This window comes from Suncus etruscus, chromosome 7 (genome assembly GCF_024139225.1).
Source record: "Suncus etruscus isolate mSunEtr1 chromosome 7, mSunEtr1.pri.cur, whole genome shotgun sequence".
In the NCBI taxonomy this organism is placed as follows: domain Eukaryota; kingdom Metazoa; phylum Chordata; class Mammalia; order Eulipotyphla; family Soricidae; genus Suncus; species Suncus etruscus.
In genome coordinates, this window is record NC_064854.1 from 21,351,259 (window position 1) to 21,375,361 (window position 24,103).

At 44.7% G+C, this 24,103-nt stretch overlaps 2 protein-coding genes across 2 annotated transcripts; one reads left to right on the forward strand and one right to left on the reverse strand.

The window, feature by feature from the left end:
• Window positions 1-1,217: 1,217 nt before the first annotated feature.
• Window positions 1,218-16,977, forward strand: OLAH (oleoyl-ACP hydrolase). The gene is made up of 7 exons (XM_049777528.1): window positions 1,218-1,249; window positions 3,056-3,186; window positions 8,142-8,280; window positions 13,174-13,273; window positions 13,821-13,990; window positions 16,300-16,382; window positions 16,835-16,977. Exons 1-7 carry the CDS (start codon window positions 1,218-1,220, stop codon window positions 16,975-16,977), a joined length of 798 nt encoding a protein of 265 aa, XP_049633485.1.
• A 1,405-nt stretch (window positions 16,978-18,382) lies between these two features.
• On the reverse strand, window positions 18,383-23,732 carry ACBD7 (acyl-CoA binding domain containing 7). The gene is made up of 4 exons (XM_049777838.1): window positions 23,721-23,732; window positions 19,346-19,463; window positions 18,553-18,615; window positions 18,383-18,456 (listed from the first exon to the last, which is right to left on the reverse strand). The coding sequence occupies exons 1-4, from the start codon at window positions 23,730-23,732 to the stop codon at window positions 18,383-18,385; spliced, it is 267 nt and encodes an 88-aa protein (XP_049633795.1).
• Window positions 23,733-24,103: the final 371 nt, after the last annotated feature.

The following is a 24,103-nucleotide window of genomic DNA, read 5'->3' on the forward strand; positions in this document are numbered from 1 at the left end:
TAGACATTGTCATCATCACTGAGTTCACAGATATCATTAGCACTACTGTGGGTCTCATACAAAGTGCAGAATATTGTGGGTTAAATAGTTCAGTGACATCATCCAGTTCAGTTCAGCCACCTGCTTCTTCAGCTCTGCCAATACTTGTGGACTGAGCTGAAGCACCGCCTCCTCAGCAGATGGCAGAAGATGACTGAAGACTACGTGCATTTGATTCTGTGCCCACGAATTTGTGCCAGAAAAACTCGGCTTATACTCGAATATATATGGTAGCCATGCATGACCCTTCAGAGATTGCTTCTTCTTTGCTGGGGCCAAGAGGAGTAAGGAGAGGCCCTAGAGACAGAGCCTTCCCTGGTTTCATGTGGATGATCTGGGATCTTGATACCATCAGCCTCTTGGGATTTCAGGAATTTATTTAGTCAATAAAGAGATGAGGGTCTTTCTACACTACAGACCTTTGAGCAAGTTTCTTCCTCCCCTTTCTGAATATTTTCTGTGTATAGTAGAACATGGACACAGTAATGGCCTCCTCCAGAAGTTCCAATGCCTCCTCCAGGTTGAAACAATAGCAACTTCTATCATTTATTTAGAAAACCATCACAGTCATGTTTTATTTGGGGCCACACCTGGTGGTACTCAGGGCTTACTTCTGCCTCTGAGCTCAGGAATGTGTCCTGACAAGGGCATGGGGGACCATATGGAATGCGCAGATCAAACAGGTGGGCTGTGAGCAAAGCCAATGCAAGGGGCCAGAGAGAGAGCACAGTAGTAGGGCATCTAGTTTGCATGCAGCCAATTCAGGACCTACGGTGGTTCGAATCCCATCCTGGCATCCTATTTGGTCCCCCGTGCTTGCTTGGAGTGATTTCTGAGCAGAGCCAGGAGTAATGCCTGAGTGCCGCTGGGTGTGACCCAAAACCAAGAAGAAAAATAATCAAAGCCAATGCCAGGTCAATGTTATTTTTGGATTGCCCATGAGCCTGGGCAAGGGCCAGAGGTTGAGTTAGTGGGAGTGTCTTCTGGAACAGAACCCCAAATTTATTCAGCACTTCTCAGTCTTCCTGATACTTTTTTTCTGGGAACAGGAGTTTGAGCAGCAAATACAGTCAAACCATTCGGGAAAACTCTCGCGTTTGCTGTGGAACAGAAAGGGACCAGACAAAAGAGACTGAACTCCAAGTCGGCTGACAAGAATAGGTCCATTTCTTCACAGCATGGAGGAAAAAGACAAAGCTGGGCCAGCCAGGTAGGTGGCTCAGTTGCCCCCCCCCAAGGCTCTCTCAGCCATTGTGCTCCCCCATTTTCCCCTCCTCCATGGGTAGGCAAGTCTCACAACGGACTGGCTATCATGACTTTAGCGTCAGCTATTGTGGTGGCACCAGGGACCCTGGATGATGTCCAAGAACAATGTTAAAAGCTCCTAATTTCACCGGAGCATTTATGAGGACCAGGAGAAAAGAAGGTACATTTGGTATTAGTAGAGGAGAGATTCAGATCTCTCCTGACCCCCCAATATTTCCTAGTGTTGATTCCTACTTCTGGCCACTTCACAGTCCTCTCAACTGTTCATGGTGAGAGAGAGAGTATTTCATCTTATCAATAGTTTGTCCTCACATGAGTGCCAATAAACTGCCTGGGAACTTTAGGCAAATGTCAACATCATTTTCTTCTTTGTTCATTGTTTTAATTTTCTTTTTCTTTTTTTGTTTGTTTGTTTTTGTTTTGGGGCCACACCCAATGATGCTCAGCAGCTACTCCCAGCTATGCCCTCAGAAATCTCTCTTGGCTTGGGGGACCATTTGGGATGCCAGGGGATCGAACTGTCTCCATCCTAGGTCAGCCTCTTGCAAAGCAAACACCCTACTGCTGCACCATCGCTCTGACCCCCTTTTTTGTTTATTTTTAACTGTGGCCCACACCCAGCGGTGCCCAGTGCTTGCTTCTGGCTCTGGTTCAGGAGTAGCTCCTGATAGGCACCCATAAGGTGAGTCAACCCACGTTGACCTTGTTTCCTGCTTGCTGGAGCCAAATCAAAGCACGTTCAGTCCCCAAGAGACAACCTGTCTGTCTCTGTCTTCAGTTGCTAAATAGACAATATTTAGTGTTCATGATCTTTACTTGTGGAGGCTCGTAAGTCAAGAATAACTCAAAGCATAGCTGGAGAATTTTACTTTTGTTTTCCAGTTCTGTGGAACCCTGCTATTTAAGGAACACAGCTTCACACCTCTACCTACCCTCTACTACACTGCATCAAATGTCATGAGAATTTTATTCTCTATTCACAAATAAATTAGCATTTCAAGTGCTAACTGGAGACACATGACTATATCGCCGAGATCCCTAAAAACATGGCATTTAATTTGGGGGTCATAGTTGGTGGCTCTAGGGGATAATGAGAGGCCAGGATCAAACCCATCAAAGCCTGGGCTCAGTCCACTGAGCTGTCTCATTTTTTCTTGCTCTTTTTCTCTCTCTCAACTTTGTATATTTAAACTGCCCAAGCAAAATCATTTTATTTGTGCTTGTTTTGCCTTTATTCTTGTTTTAAGTTTGATTAAAGCTCCACAATTTCCAAAGTCTCTGTAGTTGGGTTTTAGACAAACAGTTTTAGACTGAAACATTTTCCAGTTTTTATCTCCACCCATATCTTCTTCCCTCCCTCCACCAAGGATCCCAGGTCACCTCATACCCTTTCCCCAGCTTGTTACCTTGAAGGGACAGTTTTGAAATCTTGTTTGAGTTTGAAATTCTTGTTTCCTATGTTGTTGACTCTGCTTTGAATAATTAACTCCTCCACTGATTCATAATGCCCACAGGCTCCAAACATCTTCATCACTGCCACCCTCAATTTTTTTCTTCCCTGTTCTCGTTCCTTTACTCTGGGGCCAACAGTGATCAAAGTTTCCACTCCATGAAACACTTTTCCTGACCATTCATATCTGACGATCACTGCAGACCTGAACAATCTGTCCTTCCTGTTAAAAAAGATAGAAAGAGAATGAGTTCAAGTTCAGGAACAGATGCTAAACTTGATTGTGCATTTTCTTTCTAGGAATACAGATGTTATCAACTGCTTATACCAAATCCCCAACGCCATTTTCAAACTGATTTGCTTTCCCTGGGCTGGAGGCGGCTCCATCCATTTTGCCAAGTGGGGCCAAATGAATCCCGAGCTTCTGGAAGGTAAGTTGATGGTGACTTAGGTCAGTTTTGCAGTCAGCAAATACAGAGAAAATACAGAGACACAACATGGGTTTCTAATTGATGATAATGTTTGGTAATCAATAATCAAAGGTGTTCGAAAATCCCTCCCCAGGGAGGGTGTTTGCCTTGCATACAGCTAGCCAGGGTTTGATTCCTAACATCCCATATGATCTCCCAAGCCTGCCAAGAGTGATTTCTGAGTACAGAGCCAGGAATAACTCCTGAGTACCACCAGGAGTGACCCAAAGAACAAAAGAACAAAAAAATCCTCCTAGGATTTTCCCATTTCTCTTTCTTTTCCTTACTTCCTCTTTCTTTCTTTCTGTCTTTCTTTTTTCTTTCTTTCTTTCTTTCTTTCTTTCTTTCTTTCTTTCTTTCTTTCTTTCTTTCTTTCTTTCTTTCTTTCTTTCTTTCTTTCTTTCTTTCTTTCTTTCTTTCTTTCTTTCTTTCTTTCTTTCTTTCTTTCTTTCTTTCTTTCTTTCTTTCTTTCTTTCTTTCTTTCTTTCTTTCTTTCTTTCTTTCTTTCTTTCTTTCTTTCTTTCTTTCTTTCTTTCTTTCTTTCTTTCTTTCTTTCTTTCTTTCTTTCTTTCTTTCTTTCTTTCTTTCTTTCTTTCTTTCTTTCTTTCTTTTCTTTCTTTCTTTCTTTCTTTCTTTCTTTTCTTCCTGGCTCTGTGCTTAGAAATAGCTTCCGGCAGGCTCAGGGGACCATATGGGATGCCAGGAATCAAACACAGATCTGTACTGGGCCAGCTGCGTGCAAGACAAAAGCCAAACAGCTGTGCTATATCTCCACCCTGATTTTCCCATTTCTAAAGAAAGTAAGTCTTATGACTTTGGTGTTTTGCTATTATCTAGAACAGGGAGTGGCATCCTTTGAACTTATTTTTTAGTTTATTTCCATTTGTTTTCTTTAAGGTAATAGTGTTTTGCAAACCTGTTTACTAATAATAGTGCTTCAGGTATACTGTCACCAACCCCATGCCTGCCACCACGACCTCCACCATTGTCTCCTGGTCCCTCCAACACTCCATTACCCTCCAACAGCCCCCTCAGGACAAATATTTTCTTTACATTTAATGACTATAATTGAGGTCACATGTTTAATAGTGTTAACATTGTCATTTGTTAGGATTAGAACAATCTTTTTTTTTTTGGTTTTGGGGCTACACCAGGTGATGCTCAGGGGTTACTCCTGGCTATGCATTCAGAAATCGCTCCTGGCTTGGGGATCGAAACTCGGACCATCCTAGGTTAGTACATGCAAGGCAAATGCCCTACCACTTGTGCCACCGCTCTGACACCAGGAGTAGAACAATTTTAATTTTTTTCTTTCTTTTCTTTTTTGTTTTTGTTTTTGAGCCACACCCAGTGGTGCTCAGAACTTACTCTTGACTGTGCTCAGGAATTACTCTAGTTAGTGCTCAGGGAAATCATAGAAGGTGCCAGGAATCTACCCCAGGTTACTTCGATTTAAAAAAAGAAAAGAAAATACCTTACCCACTGTACTGTTTTTAATAATTTCTACACAGAAATAAATTTCCTAAAAGATCCAACAGTTATACCAACTAAGTTGACCAATAAGTAATTTAACTTTAAGAGTTTGGGGTTAGTGAATGAATCAGATGTGATTGGATAATAATTTATGGCAGTTTGAATTTAATTTAATGTATTATTTATTCTTGATTTGGGGGCCAGATTCTTGGTTCTGGCAGTGCTTCAGGGACAGGAGCAATAGCACAGTGGTAGGGTATTTGCCTTGCACGCAGCTGATCCAGAACAGACCTGGTTTGATCCCTGGTGTCCCATGTGGTCCCCCTAGGATTTCTGAGCGCATAGCCAGGAGTAACTCCTGAGCATCACCAGGTGTGGCCCAAAAAAAAAAAAAAAAAAAGGGCCCGGAGAGATAGCACAGTGGTGTTTGCCTTGCAAGCAGCCGATCCAGGACCTAAGGTGGTTGGTTCGAATCCCGGTGTCCCATATGGTCCCCCGTGCCTGCCAGGAGCTATTTCTGAGCAGACAGCCAGGAGTGACCCCTGAGCACTGCCGGGTGTGGCCCAAAAACCAAAAAAAAAAAAAAAGCTAACTTCAGACGCTGCACTCAGGATTCACTCCTGGAGGTGCTCAGAGGACCATATGGGATGCTGGGGATCAAACCCAGGTAGGTCTTGTTCCTTACCCACCATACTAACTCTCCATATAGTTTGGGTTCTAGGAGCCAGAGCTGTTCCTTTCTTCTTCATAAACAATCTAAGCCAATATCCAGGAAAATATGACTAGCAAAAAGCTGGCACCAGCAAGTTGTGAATGCACAGACCCCAGGCAAATACCTACAATGTGCCTTACAGGAAGCTGAACCTGGGATCAATCCCTGGCACCCTTTATGGGTCTCTGAAACTCACCAGGAGTGATCCCTGAGCACAGAACCAGGCTTTGCACACTGTTGGATATGACCCAAACACGGAAACCAAACCAAAGATGCTCCTATATGATCTAGATGGACATTACACAAGTCTCCATAATTTTAACTTATTTCATTTTTAATATTTTGTAGGTGTATCTATCCATCAATGTTCTGGGGAGCTGGGAACACAGTTTGGTGTCTTTCTTGTTAAACCTGTTCTTAGCTTATTGCACTATTAGCTCTGACTACCGTGATTTTTGAAAACTTGACAAGAGTTCTAAAGTCATTCCTACCTGACATTTGGCAATGTTCAGAGGCTAATCTCAGGTCTTTGTTCTGTGCTCAGAGATCACTCCCGGGCACCACTTGAGGGACCTTGCAGTGCTGGGGACCAAACCCAGGCTTCAGGCACACAAAACCCTTGCTTAACCTTCTGAACTAATTTCTGGGTCCAGTCGTCTCTTGATCAAATGATTTTATCTTTTCATAGCAAAAATGACTTTTTCTGTTGATGGATTAGATGGTAATTATCTCCAACTCTGTGGACACTGGTTCTGCCACATTTCTTGTTTTATTTATTAAGTAAATCAAGCAGCAAAGGCCAAAGGCAAAACATGCTAAATGAGCTTGACTGCTCCAATATAAACTCAGGTGGGCCTACTGGCCCAAGGACTGGGCGGTGTGTTTTGCTGACTCCTGTTTTAGTAGATTCCCTAGGCATGGCTCAGGTTATTGTTCACTAAGCCAAGCTGAATGATCTTGTCCTCTACTTTTTTTTTTTTTTAATTTCTCTAAACCATTGCTTTCTTGTTTTGAACTTTGTTGTCACAAACCAGATGACTATCTTGATCTCTTTTCCTTACTAAGAGACCTGGTTATTTTGCCTGGAGGTCATTTTCTTTTAACCTTAAGATTTCATTTAATTTAATTCATTTAATTTTCATTTCAACTTAACTATTGTTGGGACCTGAGCCATAGCACAGCAGTAGGTCATTTGCCTTGTATGGGGCCAACCCAGGCTGGATCCCGGTTCTATTCCTGGCATCCCGTATGGTTGCTTGAGCCTGCCAGGAGTGATTTCTGAGCTCAAAGCCAGAAGTAACTCTGTGTGTCACCAGGTGTGACCAAACAAAAACCAACCAACCAAACAACAAACAAACCCAAAAAATCAACTTAATTATTGTAGGTCATTTAGTGGGTCATTCTATTATAAGCATATTATGGGAGCATTCAATTAGCTCATTTTCATATCTTATATTATCTTAGGAAAGTTGGCATGAGTTATCCTTTCAAATAACTCATTTGAATTAGTTGCTTAGCTTCCTATACTTTTTTGAAACTCTCCATTTATTCTGTGATAACTTTTTTTCTTTGTTAAGCAAGATAGGTTTGGGCTTTGTTTGCTTGCTGATTTTGGCTGGTTTGTTGTTTTTGTTTTAGGGCCCCCTTGCTCCTGTAGTGCTCAGGGGTTAGTCCTGGCTCTTCACTCAGGAATCACTCCTGATGGTGCTCAGGGGACCATATAGAATGCTGGGGATCAAACCTAGGTTGGCCACTTGCAAGGCCAGCACCCTCCTTGCTGTGCTATCACTCCAGACCACTGCATTTGATCTTATGCCCTTGTTCTGTTATTGTTCAGCTTTGTATTAATCATTAATTATAAGTCCTAGTCACGTAAGGATGGATGGATGACTGGTGAGGCCTTTCTCGACCCAACCCGGTGCCTGCAGCCCCAACGGCCTGGCAGGTCTGTAGGTATCACGTAACGGCAAGGAAATGACCCACAGCAATCAGATGAAGTTTTAGGAGTGATCCAGCATTATTGTAAGGCCCTAACCACCATGTGCATATTCCCCAAATGACCTCTAAGCTAAACAGCCTCTTTCTTGCTCCTCTGCATCTATGCTGTCTCTTCTCTCTCGGCTGTGTCTTCCTTGTGCAGGCTTCTCCCCCACCCCTCAGGGAACTCTTTTGTTACCAATCACAGACACCTTCCAGATGTGAGAGGATCTGACCATCCAGGTAAGATAAGCAGGAAGTTGGGGGAGGGGTTACAGTTCAGTACCAAGGATCAAATCTAGGGTTGCCACATCAGAGGGCATGTGCTTTACTCCTTCATCACGTCTCTAGTTCTATTCTTATTTTTAGATTTTTGAAGAGGTTGAGGGAGCACCCAAAGCAGAAAAAGGAGCCCCATGCTCATGGGGTCATTCCTGGTAATACCCACCAGGAAGCCCAGCAGGTGGGGAGGTGCAAGGACAGAATCTGAGGATGCAGAGCTACTCAGGGATCTATGCACCCCCCAGACCCACACCCAATAGTGTTCAGGAGACCATTTTATGTCAAGGTTTGAACTCAGATGTCCCAAACCACTAAATTATCTCTCTGGCCCTGCTCAGCAAATTCTAAAAGTTGCATCCCACTGGATGGGTCTTTTATTAGTTCTTGGAGACTGATAACATGAGACCTTTTGCACCATCCAGTATTTCGCTGCCATCTGCAACCTTGACCTTATCTCTCCCCCTCCCCACAGTGCATTCTATAAGGCTTGCAGGAAGAGAAAGTCGGATCCTGGAACCCTTCGCTGAAGACATCCAGCAGGTGGTGGAGGAAATTGCCCAGGCTTTGCTGCCAATTCTCCAGGATAAACCTTTTGCCTTTTTTGGCCACAGGTATTTTAAACTGAGTTTCCAACAAGCTTTGGTGGGTGGGACCCAAACAGACCCTTCCTAGGACTGATTTGTCTTGTTGCCATTGAGGAGAGGTTGAGTCACTCTGGTCTGAGCTGTTCTTAGCCTAAGAGTCAGCCAGAGAAAAATTGCTCAATGTGGGCCATCTGATTGAGCACTTCAAGAGAGTCTAGGATTAAAGATTTTGCCTTGTTGGGGCCAGAGCTGGGTTTGATCCCTGGCATCCTGTAAGGCTGGGTTTGATCCCTGGCATCCTGTAAGGTCCCCAGAACCTGCCAGGAGTTATTTCTAAGCACAGAGCTAGGAGTAACCCCTAAGCACCACCAGGTACGGCCAAAAATGCCCTCACCCCAAATAAGTGCTTGCCTTTTGTGCAGCGCAGGAAATTTGGGTCCTCCCAACATGACAAGAGAGTCATTCTTGAGCCCAGAGCCCTCCCTGCTTTGCAATTGCTCCAGCCCATTCTTTGTGTTTTTAAAAGCATAGTACTGCAAAACACGGCCTACCTGGGTTCGATTGACCACTGGCATCCCATTTGGTTCCCTAAGCACCTCTGGGTGTGACCCAAAAACAAAACAAAACAAAAAAAAAAAAAATAGGGGGCAATGTCTTACAAATAGCCTGAAATATTCTCAGAGTAAACTTGGAGAACTGCTGATATAGACAGCAAAGATACAGCAATCATTTATGTTTATATTTTTTTGCTTTTGTTTTTGAGCTTTTCCCAGAAGTGCTCAGAGCTTGCTCCTCCTCCTGTGCTCAGTTATCACTCCTGACAGGACTTGGGGACCCTATGTGGTACTAAGAATCAAACCTAGGTCAGTCACATGGTGTACTATGTCTTGGAGCCCGGTGTGATAAATATCATAAGGACAAAACAAAAAAATAATTTTGAGATGTTGTTGAAATCTATATTGTTCCTTACATTGAATTATCTAGGATGACTTTTTTATTTCCTCTTTGATTTCATCTCGGACCCACTGATTATTCAGTATGAGGCTATTTAACTTCCAGGTGTTAAAATTTTTCTTCTGTGTCCCTTTGTAGTTTATATATAATTTCAGGGCTTTGTGGTCAGCAAAGGCAGCCTGCAAAATTTCTATCCTCTTGATATTATGGAGGTATGTTTTGTGTGCTAACATGTAGTCTATCCTAGAGAATGTCCCATGTACATTAGAGAAAAATGTGTATCCAGGCTTCTGGGGGTGGAGTGTCCTGTATATATCTACTAGGCCTCTTTCTTCCATTTCTCTCCTCAGGTCTAGTATATTCTTGTTGGGTTTCAGTCTGGTTGACCTGTCTAGTGTTGACAATGCCGTGTTGAGGTCTCCCACAATTATTGTGTTGTTATTGATATTATTTTTCAGATTTGTCAACAGTTGTATTAAATATTTTGCTGGCCCCTCATTCGGTGCATATATGTTTAGGAGGGTGATTTCTTCCTGCTGTACATATCCCTTGATTAATACAAAATGTCCATCTTTGTCCCTTACAACTTTCCTAAGTATAAAGTTTGCATCATCTGATATTAATATGGCCACTCCTGCTTTTTTTTGGGTGTTGTTTGCTTGGATGATTTTCCTCCAGCCTTTTATTTTGAGTCTATGTTTGTTCTGACTATTCAGGTGCGTTTCTTGTAGGCAGCAGAAGGTTGGATTGAGTTTTTTGATCCATTTAGCCACTCTGTGTCTCTTAACTGGTGCATTTAGTCCATTGACACTGAGAGAAAGAATTGTCCTGGGAGTTAGTGCCATCTTTATATTAAAGTTTGGTGTGTCTGTTGGTAAGCCTTGTCTTAAAGTATGCCGTTCAGTTTTTCTTTTAAGAATGGTTTTGAGTCTGTGAAGTTTTTGAGCTGTTGTTTGTCTGTGAAACTATGTATTGTTCCTTCAAACCTAAAAGTGAGTTTTGCTGGGTGCAGTATTCTAGGCGAAGCATTTATTTCATTGAGTTTTGTCACTATGTCCCACCACTGCCTTCTGGCCTTGAGTGTTTCTGGTGACAGGTCTGCAGTAAATCTCAAGGATGTTCCCTTGAATGTAATTTCTCTTTTCGATCTTGCTGCTTTCAGAATTCTATCTATGGGATTCGTCATTGTGACTAGGATGTGTCTTGGGGTGTTTTTTCTGGGGTCTCTTTTAGTTGGCACTCTTTGGGCATGCAGGATTTGATCACATGTATTCATTATCTCTGGTAGTTTCTCTTTAATGATGTTCTTGACTGTTGATTCTTCCTGGAGATTTTCTTCCTGAGTCTCTGGGACTCCAATGATTCTTAAGTTGTTTCTGTTGAGCTTATCATAGACTTCTATTTTCATCTGTTCCCATTCTTTGAGTAATTTTTCCATTGTTTGATCATTTGCTTTGAGGCTTTTTTCCAATTTCTTCTGCTGTATGTAATTGTTATGTATCTCATCTTCCAGTGTACTGATTCTATCCTCAGCTGCTGTTAACCTGTGGGAAATCTCAAACATATTTTTCTTCAATTCATCTACTGAGTTTCTCAGACCTGTTATTTGATCTGAAATTTCTGTTTGGAGTTTTCTCATTTCTATCTTCATATTCTCCTGATTCTTTTTAGTTTTCTCTTCTATACTTTGTTTGAGTTCTTTGAACATGTTCCATATTGCAACTCTAAACTCCTTATCTGAGAGACTGACTAGGTGGTTGGTCATGTTCAAGTCATCAGAGTTGCCATCTTCATTCTCTATGTCTGGCATGGGCCCGTGTTGTTTCCCCATTGTCACACTAATACTGCGTGTTTTTCTACGTGTTGTGATTGTATTCATCGGCTAAATGCTGTGCACCGTCACGAAGGGGAGCGGAGCAACCGTGCTCCTCTGGCTTCTCCCTTTCTGGGCGTGTTGACTCACCTCCATGGAAGGCTCACAGGAAGGCAGGCTGGCAGATGGGCCGCACCCAGGATGAAATCAGGCCAAAAATGCAGGACAGCAGAGTAGAGAGGCAGAAGTGTGCTGGCATCTGAGATTCAGCGAAGTTCAGTGGCTCCTCCCTTTCTGGGCGTGTCGACTCACCTCCACGGAAGGCTCACGGGAAGGCAGACTCCCCGGAAAGCTCACAGGAAGGCAGGCTGGCTGATGAGCCGCACCAAGGGTGAAATCAGGCCGAAAATGCAGGACAGCAGAGTAGAGAGGCAGAAGGGTGCTGGCATCTGAGATCCAGCGAAGTTCAGTCAGGATGCCTTTTTTAATCTTTTTTTTTTGGGGGGGGGCACACCCATTTCATGCTCAGGGTTTACTCATGGCTAAATGCTCAGAAATTGCCCCTGGCTTGGGAGGCTAGCACTTGCAAGGCAGACACCTTACCTCTAGCGCCACCTCACGGGCCCTTTTAATCTTTATTTAAACACTATGATTACAAACATGATTGTAGTTGGGTTTCAGTCACAGAAAGAACACCCCCCTTCACCAGTGCAACATTCCCACCAATGCCTCCCATCCCCCTAATTTCACATCCCTTGCCTGTATACAAAACAGGCATTCTACTTCTTTCACTCACTTACATTATCTTGGTAGTTGCGAGTATATTATTTCTCTAACTACACTCATCCCTCTTTGAGGTGAGCTTCATATTGTGAGCCAGTCCTTCCAGCCCTCATCTCTGGGCATTATTACAATAATGTATTTTATTTTTCTTAAAACTCATAGATAAGTGAGACTATTCTGTGTGTCTCTCTCTCCCTCTGAATTATTTCACTCAACATAATAGTTTCCATGTCCATCCATGTATAGGAAAATTTCATGACTTAATCTCTTCTCACAGCTGCATAACATTCCATTGTGTATATGTACCACAGTTTCTTTAGCCATTCATCTGTTGAAGGGCATCTAGCTATTGTAAATAGTGCTGCGATGAATATAGGTGTGAGGAAGGGATTTTTGAATTGCATTTTTGTGTTCCTAGAGTATATCCCTAGGAGTGGTATATTGGATCATATGGGAGCTCAATTTCCATTTTTTTGAGGAATCTCTATGTTGTTTTCCATAAAGGATGGACTAAACAACATTGTTGCCAGCAGTGAATGAAAGTTCCTTTCTCCCCACATCCCCACCAGCATTTATTGTTCTTGTTTTTTGTGATGTGTGCCAATCTCTGTGGTGTAGGATGGTACCTCATCATTGTTTTGATTTGCATCTCTCTGATAGTTAGTGATATGGAACAGTTTTCCATATCCTTTGGCCATTTGTATTTCTTCTTTGATAAATTGTCTGTTCATTTCTTCTCCCCATTTTTTGATGGGGTTAGATATTTTTTCTTGTTGACTTCTGTCAGTAACTGTATTCTTGGAAGTTAAACCCTTTTTCGGGGGGATGACTTTTAGCTGTGTCCAGTAGTCACTCTTGAACGTGCATGGGAGACCATATGCACTGCTGAGGATGAAACCATGGTCAACCATATACAAAGCAAATGTCTTAACAACTGAACTATCTCCATAGTCCTTGAAACACTCTTCATGCAGATGCAAATTAAAAATAAACCTTTTGGGGCTGGAGAGATAGCATGGAGGTAAGGCATTTGCCTTGCATGCAGGTCAGTGGTTCGAATCCTGGCATCCCATGTGGTCCCCTGAGCCTGCCAGGAGCGATTTCTGAGTGTAGAACCAGGAGTAACCCCTGAGTGCTGCCGGGTGTGACCCAAAAAACAACAACAACAAATATATATACATGTATATATATATATATATATCTTTTATCTGCTCTGATTTCTGCCCAGATCCTAGGAAATCTTTCACCTTTTACAAATATTAGTTATGATTCTATAAACATAGGTTTCTTTGGCAATTTGAAGTTTATTTTCGCATTTATTGTGACCGTTGATATATGTTTTGATATTATGTTTTCCTTACCCGGATTAGCATGGGATCCTATATTGCTTTTCTGACTGCACTGTACCTGAAAGAGAAACACAAGCTAGAACCCATTCATTTATTCCTGTCAAGTTCAACTCCTCCTCATGTAAGTAGTCATTTTGGTCTCTGGTGGGCTGGGGTGGGACAACCCCAGCTCTTCATTGCCTTGGAGCTGTGCTTGTGCTTAGGAAGGACTGGAAGTAGAAATACAAATTCAGTGGGCTCGAGTGATAGCACAGCAGTAGGGCGTTTCCCTTGGATGTGGCCAACCCAGGAAAGATGGTGGTTCGACTCCCGGCATCCCATATAGTCCTCTGAGCCTGCCAGGAGTGATTTCTGAGTGCAGAGCCAGGAGTAACCCCTGGGCATGGCCAGGTGTGACATCCCAAAAAAAGAAGGTTGGTATATCTCTTCCTCCTTTTTGTCTCTGCCCTCCTGCCCCTTCCCATCTTGATATTGAGCCCCCCCCCCATCCACCCAGAGAAAGGCATGGTGGCATCTAGTTGAGACATGAGGAGGGGTTACTGCTTTTACGAAAGAGGAGGAGCCTTGGAAACCAGTCACTCAAGAAGTCATGGGGGGGTCAAGAAAGAAGCAAGCAGCCCCTCCCTGAGTGAGGCATTGATGTTTAGGGCTCTGTTGTGTGTTTCAAGTCCAAGTTGCGGTTTCGTGTGAAGAATTTGAAAGACGCTTCTGAGGGGGATGTCGCCAGCGTACTGGATGTGTTCGGGGGCACCTCTGGGGAATTTATAAACGACGAGGAATTCCTCCAACAGTATCGCCCCAAACTGCTCGCAGATATACACCTAATTAATAACTACGAGTAAGTGGCTCCATGACCCACTTTTCCCAAGGGGGATAATGGAGGTCACAGTAGGAACACCAGCTTTACAGAATTGTATGAGCACATCATGTAATTGGAGGACAGGAAGGATGAAGAGTACAGGGCTGTATCTGAAGGTGCTCAGGGGCTATTCCTGGTTCTGTGCTCAGGGGTCACTGCTGGTGGAGGTTGGGGGACCAAATATAGTGCCAGGGTATCCAGTTGGGGTCTGTGCACAAGGCAAATGCTTTATCCAACCTGTATTATTATTATTATTATTATTATTATTATTATTATTTTGGTTTTTGGGCCACACCCGGCAGTGCTCAGGGGTTACTCCTGGCTGTCTGCTCAGAAATAGCTCCTAGCAGGCACGGGGGACCATATGGGACACCGGGATTCGAACCAACCACCTTTGGTTCTGGATCGGCTGCTTGCAAGGCAAATGCTGCTGTGCTATCTCTCTGGGCCCTCAACCTGTATTATTTTTCCAGCCCAGGTTTATGTATTTGTCTCTTGGGTTTTCTATGTTTAGTGCTCAAGGACCACTTCTAGTAATGCTTGGGGGACCCTAGCCAGTATTGTGGGTTGATAAGTAGGCTGGTTGGGGCTGGAATGATAATAGAATGGTCAGAGTGCTTGTCTTGGACATGGCAGACCTGGGTTCAATCCCCAGGAACCCTATAGATCCCTAAGCATCACCTGGAGTTATTCCTGAATGCAGAGTCAAGAATAATCCCTGATTATTAACACATCACTTTTCAAAAAAGAAAAGGGATGACTGTACACAAAGCAAGTGTTTAGTCTCTGTGCTCTAACAATGGTTCAGAGCCTGGAGAGATAGCTCAGGGATTAAGACACTTACCTTTGCATGTGGCTGACTCTGGTCCAGTCCCTGGCACTGTGGGGTTCCCTCAAGCATCCTGACATCCAGCCCCGAGGTCACCCAAGCAACAACAGGGTGTTCCAGGTAATCCCCAGTACTACTGGGCCTGAATCCTGGAGTCCTAGTATTTGAAATGGAAACCCACTTAGCTGAGAACCATTAGGAGGGGCCCCTGGCTTCCTGAGCATCCCTTCAGTGCAAAAAAAAAAAAATCATGTACATAGAGTTTAACATGTATGGTTTGGAGCATTGGAGCAAGTGTTTAGTCTCTGTGCTCTAACAATGGTTCAGAGCCTGGAGAGATAGCTCAGGGATTAAGACACTTACCTTTGCATGTGGCTGACTCTGGTCCAGTCCCTGGCACTGTGGGGTTCCCTCAAGCATCCTGACATCCAGCCCCGAGGTCACCCAAGCAACAACAGGGTGTTCCAGGTAATCCCCAGTACTACTGGGCCTGAATCCTGGAGTCCTAGTATTTGAAATGGAAACCCACTTAGCTGAGAACCATTAGGAGGGGCCCCTGGCTTCCTGAGCATCCCTTCAGTGCAAAAAAAAAAAAAATCATGTACATAGAGTTTAACATGTATGGTTTGGAGCATTGGAGTCATAGCACCTCAAATAGTTCCCCCGAGCCCTGACAAAAGTAAATCCAGAACACAGAGGCAGCAATGAGCTCTGAGCACCATGGGTGTGGTCTTCAAAGCAGATTTCTCACAAAATGATTGCTCTCATGAGTCTGTCAATGCTGGAGCAGTGGGCTACCACTCTCAGAGCTCCCATCTTGCTCCATTCCCCCCCCCTTTTCTTTTCTCTCTTCTCTTCTCTTCTCTTCTCTTCTCTTCTCTTCTCTTCTCTTCTCTTCTCTTCTCTTCTCTTCTCTTCTCTTCTCTTCTCTTCTTCTCTTCTCTTCTCTTCTCTTCTTCTCTTCTCTTCTCTTCACTTCTCTTCTCTTCTCCTCTCCTCTTCTCTTTCTCTCTCTCTCTCTCTCTCTCTCTCTCTCTCTCTCTCTCTCTCTCTCTTTTCCCCCAACCTTCCCTAGAACTGCATCTTCTGACAGAAGTAAAATTAGAGACCAGAGCCACAGTACAGTGGGGAGGTCATTTGCCTTGCATGTTGCAAACCTGAGTTTGATCCCCAACATCCCATATGGTCCCCTGAGCACTGCCAGGAATGATTCCTGTTTGCAGAGTCAGGAGTAACCCCGGAGAACTGCCAGTTGTGGTTCAAAAACCAAAGCAAAGAAAAGCAATTTACCTTCCTTCAAGCACACAGAAAAACCACCCCAAATGGTGCCAAGGTTACATGCCCCCCTGAATGACTGGGGGAAGTGTGTGCCCAGCTTCTGGAAACATTGAGATGATTGATAGGCAGTTCCAGGAGAAGAAAGCTGTTGGTTTCTGAACTGCTGTTATTTACTTTTTAGATTTGTCCCATCCTCCAAGAAAGTCCTTTCCTGTGACCTGACTTGCTTTGTGGGAAGCGATGATATAGTAAATGATATAGAAGGTGAAGAAGTTGTTCTGATGGTTTTCTCTCCTTTTACTCCTCCTCTACCACCTCTTCCTCCTCCTTCTACTCCTTCTCTTTTTGGGATACCCCCAGAACAAGGGGACTCTGTGGTGCTGGGAACAGAGTCTGGGGCTCTTTCAAGCAAAGCGAGCAATCTAGCCTTTTGGGGTCCCTCACTGGCTGGTTCCATCCCTTGCCCTTAAATGGGAAAATATGTTTGATGGCTTTCAGCTCCTGTCTAGCCACCAGGACTACAGTAAGTTAAGACTGCATTTGTGTTTGGTCTGAATAGAGAGGAGGTTCTGTGGAAGAATGGTGGTGCACAGACACCCAATCGATGAGTGCCAAACAGGGACACCACCACTGATGCTGCCTTTGGGAGAAATGACTTAGGCAGCTAATCCTTCTGAATCTTGCTCTTTGTTAAATACAATTTTCTTTCTTTTCAGCCTGGAAAGATTTAACCAGGGGCAATCTCGACATCCAAGTGTGCTCTGGAAATCACTTCTATCTATTTGAGCCCACCAATGAAGCCTTTATTCAGCAATATATAATCAAGCATCTGGAACTCTCTATGCTGGCAGGATTTTAGAACCTTTTCACTTTCTCTCTCAAGATGTTCTACATGATTCCTTGATGCTATAACTGTTTAAGAATTTCCTTTTGTTTTATGGAAATTGGTATTTGGATTCCAAGGCAGTGGTGGGGTGATGGGTAAAGATGGAAGATGAACGACCATTCTGGGTGTTCTTGAATTTCCTCTTACTCTCAGCAGACATCAGACTGCCTGGGAAGGGGGTTAGAGCTGCAGTAAATACCTGTCCTGCAGACGTAAAATTATGAGTTTGATATCAGTGACTCAAAATTAAAATATAGCATGTGGGGGCTGGAGTGATAACACAGTGGGCAGAGTGTTTGCCAGGCACACGGCTGACCTATGTTTGATCCCTGGCATCCCATATGGTCTCCCGCGTCTGCCAGGAATGATTCCTGAGCACAGACCCAGGAGCAACCCCTGAGCACCACTGGGTGTGTCCTAAAACAAAAACAAAAAAAGAAAAAGAAAATAGCATCAAAGACAAACAAATCGGAGATAATAACAGAATATACGATTCCTTCTAATCACTGACAAATAATGTGAGAATCATTATGGAAAAAGATTTTATCTAAGAAATAATAAATTTGGGTTAAAATTATGTTAAAGATGTATTACTTGAGATTTTCTTTTCTTTCTTCCTGGTGATTCTTGGCTAACTAGGCTGGCCAAGGATGTTCTCCCCGGCAGTTCTCAGGACCGCCCCCCCCCCCCCCCCGAGCTGCACCCAATAATACTAAAGAAACTATGTGGTACAGGGAGAACTGGAATGATAGTACAGCAGGAAAGGCATTTGCCATGCATGCAGCTGAGCCAGGTTCGATCTTTGCATCCCATAGGATCCCCCGAGCCAATAGGAGTAGGGCAAGAGTAACCCCTGAGCACTGCTGGGTGTGGGCCTCAAACAAGCAAACAAAAATGACTATGTGCTACAGGGGATGGAATGGGCCTTGGCTTCATGCAAGCCTGCTCCTTCATCCTGCTCTGGGCTAGATCTGACATTTCCTTCTCGTCAGATGTGACTCCCAGGGCTTCCACATAAAAGCTGCCACTTGGCATCAGAATCTTTTGGATTTGGGACATTTCACAAGAACAATGTTCACTTCATTTTATCTGTGAGTGGGAAGCTCGTGATGCTGCCAAAGTTAAACCCTGAGTGGGCCTCAATCAGCACCCTCTTTACCTAACGTGGTGTTTAGCTTCCATAATTAAAAAAAAATTCACCTGGTTTATAGCAAGTTACATTTCATTAAATATGGAGTCTCAAAATCACCTTCCTTAAACCTCCCAATTGACGTTACTAGCAAAACAAATAAATCACTAAACATAAAGCGGATGGTCTTTCCCCTTCGAATGACAGTTGCAGAGGCAGTGAAGAGGCAAACTCTCTGGATTCTGCGTTCTAAATTCCATATTTTTCAATCAGCTCTTCAGCTTTTGACACGTAGGCCTTCATGGCTTCCTCCTTTGAGAGTCCTGGAAAGAGAGGAACAGGTCATCCCGCTGATGGATGTGCTGGAGGGAGCCCTGTTGGGTGCCCAGAAGCTTTATTCATTTTAAGAGTCAACATACCTTTCTTGAGGTTCCAGGCCTCCCACTTTGCTTTGCTCTTGATATCCAACAGCACTGGACACCCTGCAGAGAGAAAGGGATATTTTCCAGCTTGCATTTTCTCTCTGCTCTCCTTTGAGACCTAAGAATTCCCTCCCCTTCCCTCCCCTCCTTTCCCTTCCTTCTTCCCTTCTTACACAGGAATTAGTCCTGGCAGGCTTGAGGACCCTACGGAATGCTGGGCTTCCAACCTGGGTCAAATGCCTTACTCATTATGCTATTGCTCTGGTTCCCAATTCTTTCTTTAAAAATACTTAATACTGGGGCTACAGAGAAAGTACAGCAGGGATGGTGTTTACTTTGCACATGGCAACCTAGGTTTGATCCTTGGCATACTGTAGAGCCCCCTGAGCCCTCCAGGAGTTATTCCTGAGTGCAGAGCCAGGAGTAAGCTCTGAGTATCATTGGGTGTGACCCCCGACTCCCCCAAAAATGAAAAGAGACCAACAGCAAAGACTGGACCAAAAAGTTGGTTCAACAAGCTGAGTGCATGCTCCAGGCCTGGGTTCAATCCCTCACATAGTATGGTCTGCCAGGCACCAACTGAACTAAACCAAACATCAAAGAAAGAATACCAGGGCTGGAATGATAATACGGTGGGTAGGACACAGAGATGACCCAAGTTTGATCTCTGGAATTCCATATAGTTCCTGAGCCCTCACCAGGAATGATTCATGAGCACAAAGTCAGAAGTCATCCTGGAGCAGCATCAGATAGGGAAAAAAATAAAAAAGAAGAAATCCAGCTCAAATACCGATATTAATGTCTCCAATGATCGACTGCTTATAGAGCCCATACAATTCCTTTAGTTCCTCATCATTTGGTCTTGTTTTTAGCTTCCTCACATCAGCTGAAACCCGATCGAAATCAGCCTAAATAAAACAAGAGGGGAAAAGGTATTATGTTATCCACTGACTTTGAGGTGGTTTTTGGTGGGAGATGCATGGAAGGCTCTGGAATCTCAACCAGGATGGAAAGTTTAGACAGAAATCAAGCAGGTCTTCCACTTTCTCTGCAAGGACCCTAATTCTGCTGCAGTTTTGGTTTTTGGTTCTGGTTTCTTTCCTGGTACTGGGGCTATAGCTGAGGTGCATGGGGGGGCTGGGATGCTGGGATCAAATTTAATCCCTGTGGAGAGGGCACTTGCCTTGCATGCAACTTGTTACCCCCATCCCCCATTCTTCCTTTGTAACCTTACCTGCTAGTAAGACCTGCCCATTTCTGGGTGGGGTCTTTGGGAGGTATCAAGAGGTTTTCCTGAGGGGCAGGAAGGGGATTGTGAGGAGTGGGATTGGGGGATTGAGAGAGATTGAACAAGAGAGATGGAAGAAGAAGGGCAGGAGAGGAGATGGCTGAAAGGGGTAGAATGCAGGGCTAATAATGGAGATGGCTTGGCTAGGGTCTTGAATAAAGCTGATGTCTCCTGAAACCTGACTGCCTGTGTGTTTTCTCTCCACTGCTATCCTGAACCCTCAGACCCTTCAGCTGGAGAGGGCTGCAGAAGCCTGGTCTGGGCAGGCAGAGAAAGGCCCCTCCATTCCATCACCATCCAACCCCATCCAGGACTATTATTATTCAACACAGCTGACTTGGATTCAATTCCTACTACCCCTTCTGGTTACCTGAACCAGAAATTATCCCTGAGCACAGAACCAGGAAGAAGCCCTGAGCAGCGCTGGGTGTGACCCCCAAACAACAAAGACAACACTGAGAAAAAAAATCAAAGCAAAGAAACAGAAATGTGTTTTATTCTTATAAATGAAAAGTTCAGGGGTCAGAGTGATAGCCGAGAGAGGAGGGTGTTTGCCTTGCATGTGTCCAACTGGGTTTGATACCTGCCATTTCATATGGTCACCGAGTCTACTAGGAGTGATTCCTGAGTGCAGAGCAAGGAGTTACTGCTGAATGCCACCGTTTGTGCCCCCCCAAAATAAATAAAAAAGCAAAAAAGTGGGGCCGGAGAGAGAGCATGGAGGTAGGGCATTTGCCTTGCATGCAGGACGGTGGTTCAAATCCTGGCATTTCATATGGTCCCCCGAGTAGGTCAGGAGTGATTTCTAAGCATAGAGCCAGGAGTAACCTCTGAGTGCTGCTGAGTGTGATAAAAAAGGGGGGGGGGCCCGGGAAGGTAGCGCTAGAGGTAAGGTGTCTGCCTTGCAAGCGCTAGCGTAGGACGGACCGCGGTTTGATCCCCCAGCGTCCTATATGGTTCCCCCAAGCCAGGGGCTATTTCTGAGCGCATAGCCAGGAGTAACCCCTGAGCGTCAAACGGGTGTGGCCCAAAAACCAAAAAAAAAAGCTCATACATACACCATAGAGTAGACCAAGTGATAGCACAGCAGATAGTGCACTGGCTTTGCATACATCCTGACACAGTTCAACCCCCAGCACCCTTTATGATCCCTTAAGATTTGCCAGGAATGATCCTTGAGCACAGAACCAGGAATAGACTCTGAGTATGGCATGACTTCAAATAAAAACAGACCCCAAAAAAACAAACCCACATACATATAATATCTATGAACTTTTTTCCTTGGTAACCACTAGAAGCACATTCTCTGCCTAAACCCCATATGAGAGAGAATATTAAAACAAATGAACTTGTTCTCCCCCAAAAGAAATCACCCCAAAACTCCCTTTGGACTTGGTAGTTGCAGTAGCAGGCTGTAGCCACTTGACGGTGGCCGGGTGGCTCTGGGACTCTGGGTGCTGAGATGAAGCTGAGCCTCTGAGATTCCAGCTTATTAGAAACCAAATATAAACTGGGGGATGAAAAATTTTTAAGTTTTGGGGTCACACTTGGCTTTGCCCTCAGGAACTAATCCTGCCAGTGCTCAGGGACTATGTGGGATGTCAGGGACTGAACCCTGCCTGCTGTACTCTCGCTCTGGTCCTAGGATCATTCTTATTTAAGGTCAAAAGAAAAAATACAAGCATTGGATGTTTTCACTATGTGCATGAAGCAGGGGGTTTACAAAATGATGAATGGGGGCCAGAGTGGTGGTGTGGAGCGGTAAGGCATCTGCCTTACTGGCACTAGCCTAGGATGGACCACAGTTCGATCCCACAGCATCCCATATGGTCCCCCAAGCCAGTGGAGATTTCTATGTGCATAGCCAGGAGTAACCCCTAAGCATCACCAGGTGTTCCCCCCCCCAACAAAAACCCCAAAATGATGAATGGATAAAATGAAAACACAAACCAAAGTTGCTAGGCAAGGCTCAGCAGCAGGGGAGCTGAATGTATGTATCCCATCCCCATCCATTTATCCCTCCCACTCCATCCAGCCACTCCACTTTCCTAGCACCTATGTTACTCTTCTCTTCTGCTATTAACCCTTAGTTTTCATATAGAAACATTTTCCCGAATATAATTTTCCTTTTTTTTTTTTTTTTTTGGCCACACCTGGCTGTGCACAGGTGTAACTCCTGGCTCTCTGCTCAGGAATTATTTCTGGCAGGTTTTGGGGACCATATGGGATGCTGAGGATCAAACTTAGGTCCACAAGGCAAATGCCCCACCCAATCTGCTATGACTCAGGCCTCAATTTCCCCTGCTTTTAAAGCTGCCTTTTACCTTGTTTGTGGTGTTTTAAAGCAGTAATTGTCAACAGCTTGGAGGACAGCCCAGAGAGATTCTAGGCCTTCTCTCCACCCCACCCACCAACCCAAGTTTCCTTTTCCAACATCAGATGTCCCCATTTCATCCAAACATCCAAAGACCTCTGGAGCCAGAGTGATAGAACAGCTAGAAGGGTGTTCCTTTGCACTCATGAGACCTGGGTTTGATCACTAGCGTCCTCAGAGCCTGCTAGGAGTAAATTCTGAGTGCAGATCCAGAAAATGAACCAACATCCAAAGATGTCTGGATGTCTGGAGAGAAAGTAGGAGGCATAAGCTGGCTGTAACCCAGAGCCTGGAAGTCTAGTGAGTGCTTAGTGTCTGGGTAACATTTCCCTCCCTCCAGAAGCTACGCCAGATAATCAGAGACCAATATCTCCAACATAAAGCACCTCAACTGCAGCCTCACCGCCTAACTGAACCTGTAAGGGCATGAGAGGTGCGCGGAACAATTGGTACATGTACCCTTGATGGCCTTTTTGAGCACCCCTTCTAGGGCACAGCCAGTGGTTTTATACATCATGTGACTAATCATCAGGCGCCTGAGCATGGCTGTTCTGCCATGAATCTAGGCTTCATCTACTGTGTGATACTGGGCAAGTTATTTAGCCTCCTGTGCCTGCTTTGGTCATCCAGAAAATGATCTTTACAGAGCATTTACCTCATGCCAGACACTGTTTGAACCTGGCCCACTGATTCCTTTCCTCCTCTTCTTCCTCCTCCTCCTCCGCTTCCTCCTCCTCTTTCTTTACTTCCCCTTCCTCCTTTCCAGGCATAGAAAGGAGAGGGGGAGAATTGGGGTCACATCCAGTGGTTACTCAGGACCTGCTTCCAGCTTAGTGCTCTGGAGTATGTGCAGAGCCAGAGGACACCTTGGATTGGCTCTGGGCAAACTGTGAAACCCTAAACCCCATAACATGTTGCCTGAAGAACAGTTCAAGTGAGCCAGATACTATCCATGAAGTTCTATGCAGACATTTCATTATACATTGCAGAATCACATTTAGGGAGAAAATGCTTAAGTTGAGACCCAGGAATAAAACTGAACGGTGCATGTATATATGCCCACTTGCATGCAATAACTGTACACGCGTCACACACACGTTTAGGTTAGCAGATGCTAATCCATGCAGGAAGTCTTCCTGGGTTTGCATCGTTCTTGTTTTATTCTGCCTGAACTTTCTACCTTGAATGTACAGTACCAAGACCCTGTACAAGGCAGGCAGGTGGAAAGAGCATCCACCTGCGTGTCTGCAATCCCCGAGGGACACAAGAGTTGCCATAGGGAGCCCGATTTGCAGACAACAGCGGGCACTGCAATAAAAAGGCGTTGGGGGGACTCCAGAGTCGGGGTGTCATCCAGGCCACCGAGGGTCACTGAGCAGCGGCTTCCCCAAGAACAAAATCTGGGCTTCGCCTTTGCAAAGGCTTTTCAAGGGTCGGTGTCCCTCTGGATGGACAATGCTGCCCTCAAACTCCAGTCCCCTCCGACACCACCCTAGAACTCACCTGCAGGGACATCTCGGCTACTAGCCAGGGTTCCGACCTCCCACGCGGTTCTGCAGCCCCTGGACTTCACCGTTATTTAAAGGGCTACGTTGCTCCGCCCCCTCTGGATTCTCATTGGATGCGTGTCCGGATGGATCCCGCTCTTATTGGACGTCAGCGCCAGAGGAGCGGGGCTTAGAGATGATTGGCATCCGTCCCTCCCATCCGATGTCAAATGGTCCAGGAATAGTGCGCTGCACTCTCAGGTGATGGGAACGAATTTAAAAATACTCTTCCCCGCGCTGGGCTCACCCCTCAATACTTTCTTTCGGGAGAGTTGCAGAACTGAGGTTTCCTCATGGCACGAAATTCACTCGGGTTTTAAAATATAAATCACTTTCTTC